General features: G+C 54.6%; 1 protein-coding gene across 6 annotated transcripts in view; it reads left to right on the top strand.

The window, feature by feature from the left end:
* PIEZO1 (piezo type mechanosensitive ion channel component 1 (Er blood group)) overlaps positions 1-13,624 on the top strand; it is a 113,706-nt gene that overhangs the window by 83,165 nt on the left and 16,917 nt on the right. For all 6 annotated transcript variants that reach the window (XR_012789137.1, XR_012789138.1, XR_012789140.1 and 3 more), the window contains exons 26-37: positions 4,954-5,050; positions 5,466-5,634; positions 6,144-6,233; positions 7,462-7,538; positions 8,208-8,279; positions 8,561-8,661; positions 8,775-8,886; positions 10,185-10,268; positions 10,539-10,711; positions 11,409-11,545; positions 12,036-12,242; positions 13,284-13,542. Coding sequence is in view for 2 of the 6 variants with exons in the window: in XM_075576784.1 (XP_075432899.1) it covers positions 4,954-5,050; positions 5,466-5,634; positions 6,144-6,233; positions 7,462-7,538; positions 8,208-8,279; positions 8,561-8,661; positions 8,775-8,886; positions 10,185-10,268; positions 10,539-10,711; positions 11,409-11,545; positions 12,036-12,242; positions 13,284-13,542 (1,578 nt within the window). In the remaining 4 variants the exon portion in view is untranslated. The remainder of the gene's footprint in view (positions 1-4,953; positions 5,051-5,465; positions 5,635-6,143; positions 6,234-7,461; positions 7,539-8,207; positions 8,280-8,560; positions 8,662-8,774; positions 8,887-10,184; positions 10,269-10,538; positions 10,712-11,408; positions 11,546-12,035; positions 12,243-13,283; positions 13,543-13,624) is intronic.

Raw genomic sequence — 13,624 nt, 5'->3', positions numbered from 1 at the left:
AGCTCCAGGAGGTTGGAAATAAAGCCTTTAGGCCGTAGTAAAGTGATAATAGGAGCTGACACCGGAAAATAAAGGATTAAGGGGCTGCAGTTTTCTGTGTTCAGATAGATAATGGTGACAAGGAGGGGACACAGGGGGGGGACAACCAATTGTGAGGTGCAGTCACTAACGTCCCCCTTACCCTGGCTATGCCCGGCTGGAGTACCCTTTACTCACGATGATACACCGCCTTGGTCATCCTTTCTTGCTGCAGCTGCCCTGACGCTGCCAAAAGCGTCTCCTCCAGGCATCCGGTGGTGAAGCAGATTCTCATACACAGCAATAGAACAAGGTAAGGATCAAAAATCCAGCCGCTCCATGATACAAAAAGTAGGCACTCACCAGCAAAAAAGGGGTTAATCAAGAAAGCGCCACAGTAGGCGTGAAACATGTGGGAGAGTAGTTAGTACTGTCAGTTTTTTTGTTTTTTATGTAGTCCATTAAAGTATACCTTTTTAACCCCTTTTTTGCTGGTGAGTGCCTACTTTTTGTATCATGGAGCGGCTGGATTTTTGATTCTTACCTTGTTCTATTGGGGATATTCATGGCCTGTGCTGTGTGTATGTGCTGACTCTCTCCGCCTGTGCTGTGTGTATGTGCTGACTCTCTCCGCCTGTGCTGTGTGTATGTGCTGTGTCTCTCCGCCTGTGCTGTGTGTATGTGCTGTGTCTCTCCACCTGTGCTGTGTCTCTCTCCGCCTGTGCTGTCTCTCCGCCTGTGCTGTGTGTATGTGCTGACTCTCTCCGCCTGTGCTGTGTCTCTCTCCGCCTGTGCTGTGTCTCTCCGCCTGTGCTGTGTGTATGTGCTGACTCTCTCCGCCTGTGCTGTGTGTATGTGCTGTGTCTCTCCGCCTGTGCTGTGTCTCTCTCCGCCTGTGCTGTCTCTCCGCCTGTGCTGTGTCTCTCTCCGCCTGTGCTGTGTCTCTCTCCGCCTGTGCTGTGTCTCTCTCCGCCTGTGCTGTGTCTCTCTCCGCCTGTGCTGTGTCTCTCTTTGCCTGTTCTGTTTCTCTCTTTGCCTGTGCTGTCTCTCTCCGCCTGTGCTGTGTTTCTCTTTGCCTGTGCTGTGTCTCTCTCCGCCTGTGCTGTGTCTCTCTCCGCCTGTGCTGTCTCTCTCCGCCTGTGCTGTGTCTCTCTCCACTGTCTCTCCGCCTGTGCTGTCTCTCTCCGCCTGTGCTGTGTCTCTCTCCGCCTGTGCTGTGTCTCTCTCCACTGTCTCTCTCCGCCTGTGCCGTGTGTATGTGCTGGTCTGATCTGTATCCATAGCTCCCCTGCATCTTTCTGTATATGAGAAGGGTTTGTTTGGGAGATCTGGTGTTCCCGGCTCTCACTGATTTTAGCATCAGTGTCTCATAGACTTCAAAGGATACTTGCTTATTAAAACAATCAACTTTGTATTTGGCACAGAACCCCCAAATCTCCCCGATTTTCGGTTCTTGAGGGTTGTTAGCTCTGTGACTCCCTGTGTCACGTTGTATTCATGGCTCCCTGTGTCTCTCCTCCAGTGTGTGTGTGTGTGTGGTGTGTTGGGGGGTAAGATGTCACGTTGTATTCATGTTTCTGTGTGTATGAGGTGTTGTGGGATAAGATGTCACGTTGTATTCATGGCTCCCTGTGTCTCTCCTCCAGCCTGAGTGTGTATGTGTGTGTGTGTGTGTGGTGTTGTGGGGTAAGATGTCACATTGTATTCATGTCTCTGTGTGTATGAGGTGTTGTGGGGTAAGATGTCACGTTGTATTCATGGCTCCCTGTGTCTCTCCTCCAGCCCGTGTGTGTGTGTGTGGTGTTGTGGGGTAAGATGTCACATTGTATTCATGGCTCCGTGTGTATGTGGTGTTGTGTGGGGGGTAAGATGTCACGTTGTATTCATGGCTCCCTGTGTCTCTCCTCCAGCCTGTGTGTGTGTGTGTGTGTGTGTGTGTGTGTGTGTATGTGGGGTAAGATGTCACGTTGTATTCATGGCTCTGTGTGTATGTGGGGTAAGATGTCACATTGTATTCATGGCTCCTTGTGTATGTGGTGTTGTGGGGGTAAGATGTCACATTGTATTCATGTCTCTGTGTGTATGTGGGGTAAGATGTCACATTGTATTCATGGCTCCCTGTGTCTCTCCTCCAGCCTGTGTGTGTATATGTGTGTATGTGGGGTAAGATGTCACATTGTATTCATGTCTCTGTGTGTATGTGGGGTAAGATGTCACATTGTATTCATGGCTCCCTGTGTCTCTCCTCCAGCCTGTGTGTGTGTATGTGTGTATGTGGGGTAAGAGGTCACGTTGTATTCATGTCCCTGTGTCTCTCCTCCAGCCTGTGTGTGTATATGTGTATGTGTGTATGTGTGTATGTGTGTGTGTATGTGGGGTAAAATGTCACATTGTATTCATGGCTCCGTGTGTGTGTGTGTATGTGGGGTAAGATGTCACATTGTATTCATGGCTCCGTGTGTATGAGGTGTTGGGGAGTAATATGTCACGTTGTATTCATGGCTCCTTGTGTATGTGGTGTTGTGGGGGTAAGATGTCACATTGTATTCATGTCTCTGTGTGTATGTGTGTATGTGGGGTAAGATGTCACATTGTATTCATGGCTCTGTGTGTCTCTCCTCCAGCCTGTGTGTGTATATGTGTGTATGTGGGGGTAAGATGTCACATTGTATTCATGTCTCTGTGTGTATGTGTGTATGTGGGGTAAGATGTCACATTGTATTCATGTCTCTGTGTATCTCCTCCAGCCTGTGTGTGTGTATGTGTGTATGTGGGGTAAGATGTCACATTGTATTCATGTCCCTGTGTCTCTCCTCCAGCCTTTGAGTGTATATATGTGTGTGTGTGTGTATGTGTGTATGTGGGGTAAGAGGTCACGTTGTATTCATGGCTCCCTGTGTCTCTCCTCCAGCCTGTGTGTGTATGTGGGGTAAGATGTCACATTGTATTCATGTCCCTGTGTCTCTCCTCCAGCCTTTGAGTGTATATATGTGTGTGTGTGTATGTGTGTATGTGGGGTAAGAGGTCACGTTGTATTCATGGCTCCGTGTGTCTCTCCTCCAGCCTGTGTGTGTATGTGTGTGCGTGTGTGTGTGTGTGTATGTGGGGTAAGAGGTCACGTTGTATTCATGGCTCCCTGTGTCTCTCCTCCAGCCTGTGTGTGTATGTGTGTGTGTGTGTGTATGTGTATGTATGTGTGTATGTGTGTATGTGGGGTAAGAGGTCACGTTGTATTCATGGCTCCCTGTGTCTCTCCTCCAGGCTGTGTGTGTGTGTGTGTGTGTATGTGGGGTAAGAGGTCACATTGTATTCATGGCTCCCTGTGTCTCTCCTCCAGCCTGTGTGTGTATGTGTGTATGTATGTGTGTATGTGTGTATGTGTGTATGTGTGTATGTGTGTATGTGGGGTAAGAGGTCACGTTGTATTCATGTCTCTGTGTCTCTCCTCCAGCCTGTGTGTGTATATGTGTGTATGTGTGTATGTGGGGTAAGAGGTCACGTTGTATTCATGGCTCCCTGTGTCTCTCCTCCAGCCTGTGTGTGTATGTGTGTGTGTGTGTATGTGTGTATGTGGGGTAAGAGGTCACATTGTATTCATGTCTCTGTGTCTCTCCTCCAGCCTGTGTGTGTGTGTGTGTGTGTGTGTATGTGTGTATGTGTATGTGTATGTGTGTATGTGTGTGTGTGTGTGTGTGTGTGTGTGTGTGTGTGTATGTGGGGTAAGAGGTCACATTGTATTCATGTCTCTGTGTCTCTCCTCCAGCCTGTGTGTGTGTGTGTGTGTGTGTGTATGTGTGTATGTGTGTGTGTGTGTGTGTGTGTGTGTGTGTGTGTGTGTGTGTGTGTGTATGTGGGGTAAGAGGTCACATTGTATTCATGTCTCTGTGTCTCTCCTCCAGCCTGTGTGTGTGTGTGTGTGTATGTGTGTATGTGGGGTAAGAGGTCACGTTGTATTCATGGCTCCCTGTGTCTCTCCTCCAGCCTGTGTGTGTGTGTGTGTGTATGTGGGGTAAGAGGTCACGTTGTATTCATGTCCCTGTGTCTCTCCTCCAGCCTCTGTGTGTATGTGTGTATGTGTGTATGTGTGTATGTGGGGTAAGAGGTCACGTTGTATTCATGTCTCTGTGTCTCTCCTCCAGCCTGTGTGTGTGTGTATGTGTGTGTGTGTGTGTGTGTGTGTGTGTGTGTGTGTATGTGTGTATGTGGGGTAAGAGGTCACGTTGTATTCATGTCCCTGTGTCTCTCCTCCAGCCTGTGTGTGTATGTGTGTGTGTGTGTGTATGTGTGTATGTGGGGTAAGAGGTCACATTGTATTCATGGCTCTGTGTCTCTCCTCCAGCCTGTGTGTGTGTGTGTGTGTGTGTGTGTGTATGTGTGTATGTGGGGTAAGAGGTCACGTTGTATTCATGGCTCTGTGTCTCTCCTCCAGCCTGTGTGTGTGTGTGTGTGTGTGTGTATGTGTGTGTGTGTGTGTGTGTGTGTGTGTGTGTGTGTATGTGGGGTAAGAGGTCACGTTGTATTCATGGCTCTGTGTCTCTCCTCCAGCCTGTGTGTGTATGTGTGTATGTGTGTATGTGGGGTAAGAGGTCACATTGTATTCATGTCCCTGTGTCTCTCCTCCAGCCTGTGTGTGTGTGTGTGTGTGTGTGTGTGTGTGTGTATGTGTGTATGTGGGGTAAGAGGTCACATTGTATTCATGTCCCTGTGTCTCTCCTCCAGCCTGTGTGTGTATGTGTGTGTGTGTGTGTGTGTGTATGTGGGGTAAGAGGTCACGTTGTATTCATGGCTCCCTGTGTCTCTCCTCCAGCCTGTGTGTGTGTGTGTGTGTGTGTGTGTATGTGTGTATGTGTGTATGTGTGTGTGTGTGTGTGTGTGTGTGTGTGTGTGGGGTAAGAGGTCACGTTGTATTCATGGCTGCCTGTGTCTCTCCTCCAGCTTCTCTCCTGCGTGTTCGTACAACAGATGCAGACCAACTTCTGCTGGGTGATCCAGCTGTTCAGTCTGGTCTGCACCGTTAAGGGTTACTATAACCGTGAGTATGGTGTGAGCCCAGCGCTGGTATACCGCATGCAGGGTCAGCTACTCTGTCTGGCCAGGATCATATGTCACCGCATTATTACAGACCCCAAGTTATTGCTCACATGCTTTCTGGGTGGGAACACAGGGTGACCTGGCTTTTTCAGGAGGAACCTCTCACAGGGGGAATCGTGTTGATAACCCATCTCCTGGAGTGCCATTTAACCGTAATCATTCCACCACTAACAGAAGTATCCTTAAGCGAGATGAGAATTATACACAGAAATAATGTAGATGTATTTTGAGTTTCTTTCGTGTGTAGATTGGTATCTCTTGGAACTGGGGATTTCCCACTTCATGGGCCAGCAGCACTCCCACATCGGAGTCAGCTCACGATGTCCCTTGAGACCTTCCCTTGCTCTCTCCTTCAGCTCGGGACCTGGATAAGGATCGCGATTGCTCGCTGCCTGTGGAGGAGGCTGGCATTATCTGGGACAGCATCTGCTTCTTCTTCCTCCTGCTGCAGCGGAGAGTCTTTCTCAGCTCGTACTTCCTGCACGTAGCCTGCGACCTGCGTGCCACCTCCCTGCAGGCCTCCAGGTCGGTCCTCCTCTCCCATTCCGGCGGTGTATATACTGTGACGCCTTACCTGTTAGATCAGCGGCGGCCAACTGCATTCCACAAGGGCCACCAACAGGGCAGGTTCTCAGGATATCCCTGCTTCAGCACAGGTGGCTCAATCAGTGGCTCAGTCGTATACTGAGCCACTCATTGAGCCACCTGTGCTGAAGCAGGGATCTCCTGAGAACCTGCCCTGTTGGTGGCCCTTGAGGACTGCAATGCAGAGCGATGTAATTCCAAGCAGAACATTGTCGGGCGCTTTAGCAAGGAAAACGCTTCTCTGGTACTCGGAGGGTCAGATGCTGGAAGCCGCCATCTTGGATTTGTGATGTCATTAGCCCTGTATGTGCCGTAGGTTGAGATTATCGCCGGGGGAATAATGAGGGGCACAGGACAGGTCCGTGTTACCTTGTTGTGGGAAGGAGTTGGTGCTTTGAGGAGGGGCACAGGGGATAAATGTGTCCCCTCTCACAAGCTTGTCGTTGCAGAGGCTTCGAGCTGTACATGGCCAGCATCAGGAAGAACATGAAACTCTACAAGGAGACCGAGAGACGCTCGCTCAGCCAGCTCAAGAAGCAGTAAGAGCGCAGGGGCTTCTGGGATGTTTGTACTGCAGCATATATACATATAGCAAGCTACACACGTGCTCTGCCCATGCATACATACACTGTGCTCTGCGCATGTACGCGTCACGCACTGTGCTCTGTGCATGTACGTGTCACGCGCGGTGCTCTGTGCATGTACGCGTCACGCGCGGTGCTCTGCGCACGTACGCGTCACGCGCGGTGCTGTGCGCACGTACGCGTCACGCGCGGTGCTGTGCGCACGTACGCGTCACGCGCGGTGCTCTGCTCATGTACGCTCTGTGTGCGCATGTACACGTCACGCGCGGTGCTCTGCACACGTACACGTCACACGCGGTGCTCTGCGCACATACGCGTCACGCGCGGTGCTCTGCGCATGTACGCTCTGTGTGCGCATGTACACGTCACGCGCGGTGCTCTGCGCATGTTCACGTCACACGCGGTGCTCTGCGCATGTACGCGTCACACGCGGTGCTCTGCACATTTTGAGTTTAGCAGGTAGCTGGTCCCCTGATGCAGTTTCCTGGTCTTTGATGTGGAAGTAGATCCAGATAATCCGGCCTTTGCTCTGCTTCACTTTTTACCTTCACTCATGGATCCAGCAGAATAAAGTCTTGTTCCCCCTGCCCCTCTGCCCCTCTGCCGTGATCTCTTCCTGTGTTCCCCCTGCCCCCCTGCCCTGATCTCTTCCTGTGTTCCCCCTGCCCCCCTGCCCCCCTGCCCTGATCTCTTCCTGTGTTCCCCCTGCCCCCCTGCCCTGATCTCTTCCTGTGTTCCCCCTGCCCCTCTGCCCTGATCTCTTCCTGTGTTCCCCCTGCCCCTCTGCCCTGATCTCTTCCTGTGTTCCCCCTGCCCCCCTGCCCCTCTGCCCTGATCTCTTCCTGTGTTCCCCCTAACCCCCTGCCCCTCTGCCCTGATCTCTTCCTGTGTTCCCCCTGCCCCTCTGCCCTGATCTCTTCCTGTGTTCCCCCTGCCCCCTGCCCCTCTGCCCTGATCTCCTCCTGTGTTCCCCCTGCCCCCCTGCCCCTCTGCCCTGATCTCTTCCTGTGTTCCCCCTGCCCCTCTGCCCTGATCTCTTCCTGTGTTCCCCCTGCCCGATCTCTTCCTGTGCTCCTCCTGCCCCCTTTCTCTCCTGGGGATCCCCACACCTGTAGGACAAACAAAGAGAGGGGGGGGGGGGCAGGAGGGTAATGAGAGAGACGTGACCAGCTGTGTCCCACAGGATGGAGAGCATCCGTTCCAAGCAGGAGAAATATCACCAGGGACGGAGGCAAAGCGGGACCGGCCCAGAGAATGCAGGTGAGAAGCCCTCGCGCTCTAAACATTTCCTCGCAATACTGTACAGCGGGGGGCTCAACTCCAGTCCTCATCCTCCCCCCCCCAACAGGTCAGGTTTGCAGGATATCCCTGCATCAGCACAGGTGGCTCAATCACTCCCTGCATCAGCACAGCTTGCTCAATCACTCCCTGCTTCAGCTCAGGTGGCTCAATCAGTTGCTCAGTCTTCTGCTGAAGCAGTGGTATCTTGAACCTGACCTGTTGGGGGGGTTCTTGAGGGCTGGAGTTAAGCACTGAGAAACGGGTCCCATTTTCCCCCCTTGGGCTCAGGGTTATTTGTGCCACCCTGCTGGTAACATTGAAGGTGCCACGCACACTATTAAGGTTTAAAGTCGTGGTCTTGTTGCCCTTCGCCCCCTCTGCGTGCAGCCCCCCTCTATCTCTGGGTGTCCGGGGGGGATGTGGTGCTGATCTGGTTACTTGGTCACACCCCGCCTCGCACGCCCCCCTCTATCTCTGGGTGTCCGGGGGGGATGTGGTGCTGATCTGGTTACTTGGTCACACCCCGCCTCGCACGCCCCCCTCTATCTCTGGGTGTCCGGGGGGGATGTGGTGCTGATCTGGTTACTTGGTCACACCCCGCCTCGCACGCCCCCATCTCTATCCTTGTTCGTCTCCCTATTCCCGCAGACCCCGGCAGCAAGAAGGCATCCTCCCGGCGGAAGATTCACTGGAGCCGGCCGTGGCTAGACCACGCTTCAGGTACCCACGGGCGCCCGCCCTGTGCCATCTCAAACCGTCTACAGTGACATAATGACAGCAGAAATCGGTCCCTTCCCCTACACAATGACAAATGGAAAAGATGTATGAACCGTGGCGACTGTTCGCCCCTCGGCAGTGACAAAGTGACCTGTAGCATGACACCGTAGTGGCGTCCCTCCCGGTAGCCCCCTCGCCCCTGTGACACCCTTGGGTATATTTCCCATCCTGCTGGGTAACGTGTATTGCGTGCTTCTCTCCCCTCACGCTCGGACCCCCCGCAGTGCTGCATTCAGGGGACTATTACCTGTTCGAGACCGATAGCGAGGAGGACGACCAGTCTTCCCTGGAGGAGCAGAGACCCCCCAAGCAGAGCGCCTTCCAAGTGAGTCTCCCGGAGGTTTGCTAAAGACACCCTCACCTGACTCTGAAAGAGTTAACATGAGCGCCCCCCACTCACCCCCCAGATTAACTAGCGGCTCTTGTGTCTCTGTGCAGCTGGCGTATCAGGCCTGGGTCACCAGTGCCAAGTCTGCCCTGAAGGAGAGGCAGCAGCAGCGCACGCAGCCTGCAGCGGTGGAGCCGGGCGCTGGAGAGCAGAGCAGGGCAGGTGAGACAGGCCACGGTCTTACCCCGGAGGTCCCAGAGGATCACCGGAGCCGTAAAGTCTGTATCCTGAACAGACAGATACAGCCATAATCCCATCGCGGCCGCAGAGGGTCACAGCCGCACGGGGTCACGGCCGCACGGGGTCACGGGGTCACGGCCACTGTAGCTGTATTCTGTCCTGGACATTTGATCCCTCCCCACAAAGCTCTTTAAAGGGGCAGTTCCCCCGTGTGATTATTGTGTAAGATTTCCTCCCGATAATATACAATACGTCTCCATAGTTTTATTTTTCTTTCCTGTATTTTATGTCTACAAATTGAACTCCGACCCTACAGGAATATATCTGCTAAGCCCATCTCCCGAAAGGGAAGTTAGTAGACCTTAAAGAACCTTATCTGAGAAGATTAAGATAAGACTATTCCTGCCCCTCCCCCCCCCCCCCCCCCTTGATAAGACCCTTTGTTGTCTGCATGCACACAGCTCAGTGCTGCCTGGTGGAGTGGAGAAAGTAAAAAAAAAAAAAAATTACAAAAAGTGAAGTTAATAAACAGCTGGAGATAAAAATGAAAATAAGGTTGGTAATCTACTTTTAAACGCGGGAGCTCCCTCCCACAACACGTCACGTCGGGGGGACTGCACCCTTACGGACCACGCAATTCTGTATAAACTGTTACACCAGGCAGAGTATATACTGTGGGAATCGAGGCGATGTGAGGAGCAATAACGGCTTATCCTCACATTCCTGTCGCCCTGGGACCGGAGCCTAATCTTATCTTTTATGGCTTTACCATCCTGTGCTCAGACTGCTCACAGGTAAACGTTCGTTATCTCTCACCTGACACGTTTCAGTGTGTTATTTGCACAGATTATGAACACGCCGTAGTGTCGCAGATTCCAGTCCCGCGGTCACTGCAGAACATTGTAACACACCCTTGTCCCCTTCGTGTGTACCTTCGCACAATCATTGCACTTTTGTAACATGTTTGGTAAATATTAATCCATGGAAAAACCTAAAAACGGGAATTCTGGCTACAGTGTCTGTAGGCTCCTCCACTCCCAGAATCCTCTTCCTCTCCCAGAATCCTCTGCTTTGCATGTCTTGTTGCTGGCAGTAAATGGGTTACTGTAGCGGAGGGGATTGTTCTATGAGCTGTCCCTCTGCGGGTGTCGGAACGTGTTACATTGTTCTGTGGGTATTTCATCTTTCATACCCTTGTGCTGTACGGTGGAATATAGTATCGCAGTATAGCAATGCTAATGATGCACGTGGTACTGACGCTGGGGTGTGCTGGGTTGCAGGAGCGGAGCCGGTCGCAGGCGCTGCGCCTCTCGTAGCCACTAAGGCAGGCGATGAAGAGGAGGATGTGGTGGGCAGGAAGCGGGGTAAGTGTGAGGAGGATCTGCCCGCTGGGAGGGGGCCAGGAGAGCAGCTCACCGGTTATACAAAGCTCCAACCACCCTGGGGGAGATTAAAATGAAAACTAAAACGTTCCCGTTACTCGCGCTGCTTGTTTTCAGTTTGCGAATAGTGACGGGTGATGAGAGAGGGTGGATATATGCTTTTCTCCCTAATTATCTCCTGGTGACCGCCCCAATGCAGTGTGCCCAGCGGGCCGTGTTGGGCTCACGTGTCCCGTCTCTCCCCCTCCGCAGTGGGCAGTAATGTGGTGCAGCGTATACTTGATGTCTTGAAGTTCCTCTGGGTTCTGTTACTGGCCATACTGGACGGGCTGATAGATTGGCTGGGCACACGGACCAAGCAGCACGTGGCAATGTCCACAGTACTGTGTGTGGAGAGGTACATGCTGACTCAGAAGCTGTCCAAGGTAAGACCCGGCCATGTAACTCAGTGACACGGTTTTTAATTTGTGACATACTAAAGTGACGTGGCTTGGTGACGCAACTTTGTGGCTTGGCGACTAACCAAACCGGGGGGGCGGAGGGGGATCTGACCAAACCAGGGGGGGGGGGGGAAATCTGTGCAGAGCGACTAACCAAACCAGTGGGGGGGGGGGGGGGGGGGTCTGTGCAGAGGGACTAACCAAACCAGTGGGGGGGGTCTGTGCAGGGCGACTAACCAAACCAGTGGGGGGGTCTGTGCAGGGCGACTAACCAAACCAGTGGGGGGGTCTGTGCAGGACGACTAACCAAACCAGTGGGGGGGGGTCTGTGCAGGGCGACTAACCAAACCAGTGGGGGGGGGTCTGTGCAGGGCGACTAACCAAACCAGTTGGGGGGGTCTGTGCAGGGCGACTAACCAAACCAGGGGGGGGGGGGGTCTGTGCAGGGCGATTAACCAAACCAGTGGGGGGGGTCTGTGCAGGGCGACTAACCAAACCAGTGGGGGGGTCTGTGCAGGGCGACTAACCAAACCAGTGGGGGGGTCTGTGCAGGGCGACTAACCAAACCAGTGGGGGGGTCTGTGCAGGGCAACTAACCAAACCAGTGGGGGGGTCTGTGCAGGGCGAATGTAACTAGGGTGAGAGGGTGATAGTCACACACTGCACTTCCCGCTCCTGCCAGGGGGAAGAAGTGAACCGCAGCCTCCTGGATGTCCCCGGTGAGAACCCGCAGGACAGGCCGGGCCCTGGCACTGCCAACTTACCCACCGTGCCTGCTCTGGAGAAGGGGGTGCACTCCCAGATCAGCGTGGCTTCAAGGTGTGTCTGTACCGTGGCCCTCGTTAAACGTCCTCACAACATAATCGTCAGATACAAATATCACCAGCCGCTTCCATCAAGAATCCGGAAGAGAAGGCGACGGGCGTGTTTTCTCCAAGAATCCCCGGCTGCAGAGGAAGCACGTTAAGAGATAAAGGGGCAGGGCAGGCTCGTAGGCCTGTCTGAGACGTGAATGTGCTCACGCGTGGTATATTTATTTGGTGTACACTGTACACTGGAGGGTTTTTGTCACCTTTTTACCCACCATAACTTGTATAATGGGAAGAAAAGGGGAAAGGGATTGGAAATAAGGGCAGAAAATGTATAACGTGTAATGTGATATTCTGCAGATGCATTTACATGAAAGACAGCGGAGCAGAGTATCAGAAACGTGGATACATGTTATAGGTGGAATGGCTGATTTAACCCCTTGCTAGCCATGTGTTTACATATATGCAAGGTGGCGCTATTAACCGTTTGCCTCCCGCAGTGGCTGTGAAGAAGAGGAGGTGCTCAGCAGCACTGCTGATTGCACGGATATTACCCCCCCGCTGAGCACGGGGTACAACACCCGGAGTAACAGTACGGAGCAGATGTCTGGGCCAGAGGGCTGGGAGGACACCGCGTCGCTGCGGGGGTCCCGGGAGATCCCGTCCACGTGCCGCTCCCGCACCGCCAGCGAGCTGCTGCTCTGCAGGTAAAGAGTGCCGCGGGCACAGGGAGGGTGCCGCGGGCACAGGGAGGGTGCAGCGGGCACAGGGAGGGAGAGGGTGCCGCGGGCACAGGGAGGGAGCGGGTGCCGCGGGCACAGGGAGGGTGCAGCGGGCACAGGGAGGGAGCGGGTGCCGCGGGCACAGGGAGGGAGAGGGTGCAGCGGGCACAGGGAGGGAGCGGGTGCAGCGGGCACAGGGAGGGAGCGGGTGCAGCGGGCACAGGGAGGGAGCGGGTGCCGCGGGCACAGGGAGGGAGCGGGTGCCGCGGGCACAGGGAGGGAGCGGGTTCAGCGGGCACAGGGAGGGAGAGGGTTCAGCGGGCACAGGGAGAGGATGCAGCGGGCACAGGGAGGGAGCGGGTGCAGCGGGCACAGGGAGGGAGCGGGTGCAGCGGGCACAGGGAGGGGAGGGTGCAGCGGGCACAGGGAGGGAGCAGGTGCCGCGGGCACAGGGAGGGAGCGGGTGCAGCGGGCACAGGGAGGGAGCGGGTGCAGCGGGCACAGGGAGGGAGCAGGTGCAGCGGGCACAGGGAGGGAGCGGGCACAGGGAGGGAGCGGGTGCAGCGGGCACAGGGAGGGAGCGGGCACAGGGAGGGAGAGGGTTCAGCGGGCACAGGGAGGGAGAGGGTGCCGCGGACACATTGAGGGAGCGGGTGCCGCTGGCACAGGGAGGGAGCGGGTGCAGCTGGCACAGGGAGGGAGAGGAGTCCATGGGCACTGGTAGGAAGAGGGTGCAGCGGGCACCAGGAGGGAGAGGGCACAGTGCTACAGGGATGGAGAGGGTGCAGAGGCCACAAGGAGGGAGAGGGCACGGCGCCACAGGGATGGTGCACGGGGCACAGGGAGAGAAATCACAGCGTGGCAGGGAGCGGGCACGGCGCCACAGGGAGAGAAATCATGGCGTGGCGTTTGTGTTTGTGTGTGTGTGTGTGTGCGCGTGTGTATATATATGTGTATATATACACACGCCCCCAGTCCGTGTATATACCCCAGTCCTTTCCCCCCCCCCCCCCCCCCCCCCCGCAGGCCGCTCAGTTTCCCGGAGCTGTCCGAGTCCGAACACTTCTTCCGGTCTCAGAGCCGCCCCCTGAGGCTTCTCCTCGCGCTCTATCACTTCGTGGCTGCTCACTCCGAGCTGCTCTGTTACTTCATCATCATCCTCAACAACATGGTCAGCGCCTCGCTGGGCTCTCTCTTCCTGCCCGTCCTCGTCTTCCTGTGGGCCATGCTGTCCATCCACCGGCCCAGCAAGCGCTTCTGGATGACCGCCATCATCTACACCGAGGTACGTCTCTGGGGGCATTACCTAGGCATGGGGCACTGCAGAAGTTGGGTGACCATCAGACTGTCATATTAAGCCAGGGTCA

Source organism: Ascaphus truei, chromosome 19, assembly GCF_040206685.1.
Source record: "Ascaphus truei isolate aAscTru1 chromosome 19, aAscTru1.hap1, whole genome shotgun sequence".
Taxonomy (NCBI): domain Eukaryota; kingdom Metazoa; phylum Chordata; class Amphibia; order Anura; family Ascaphidae; genus Ascaphus; species Ascaphus truei.
The sequence above is the reverse complement of the archived record's forward strand: the minus strand, read 5'-3'. Positions and strand labels throughout refer to the sequence as shown.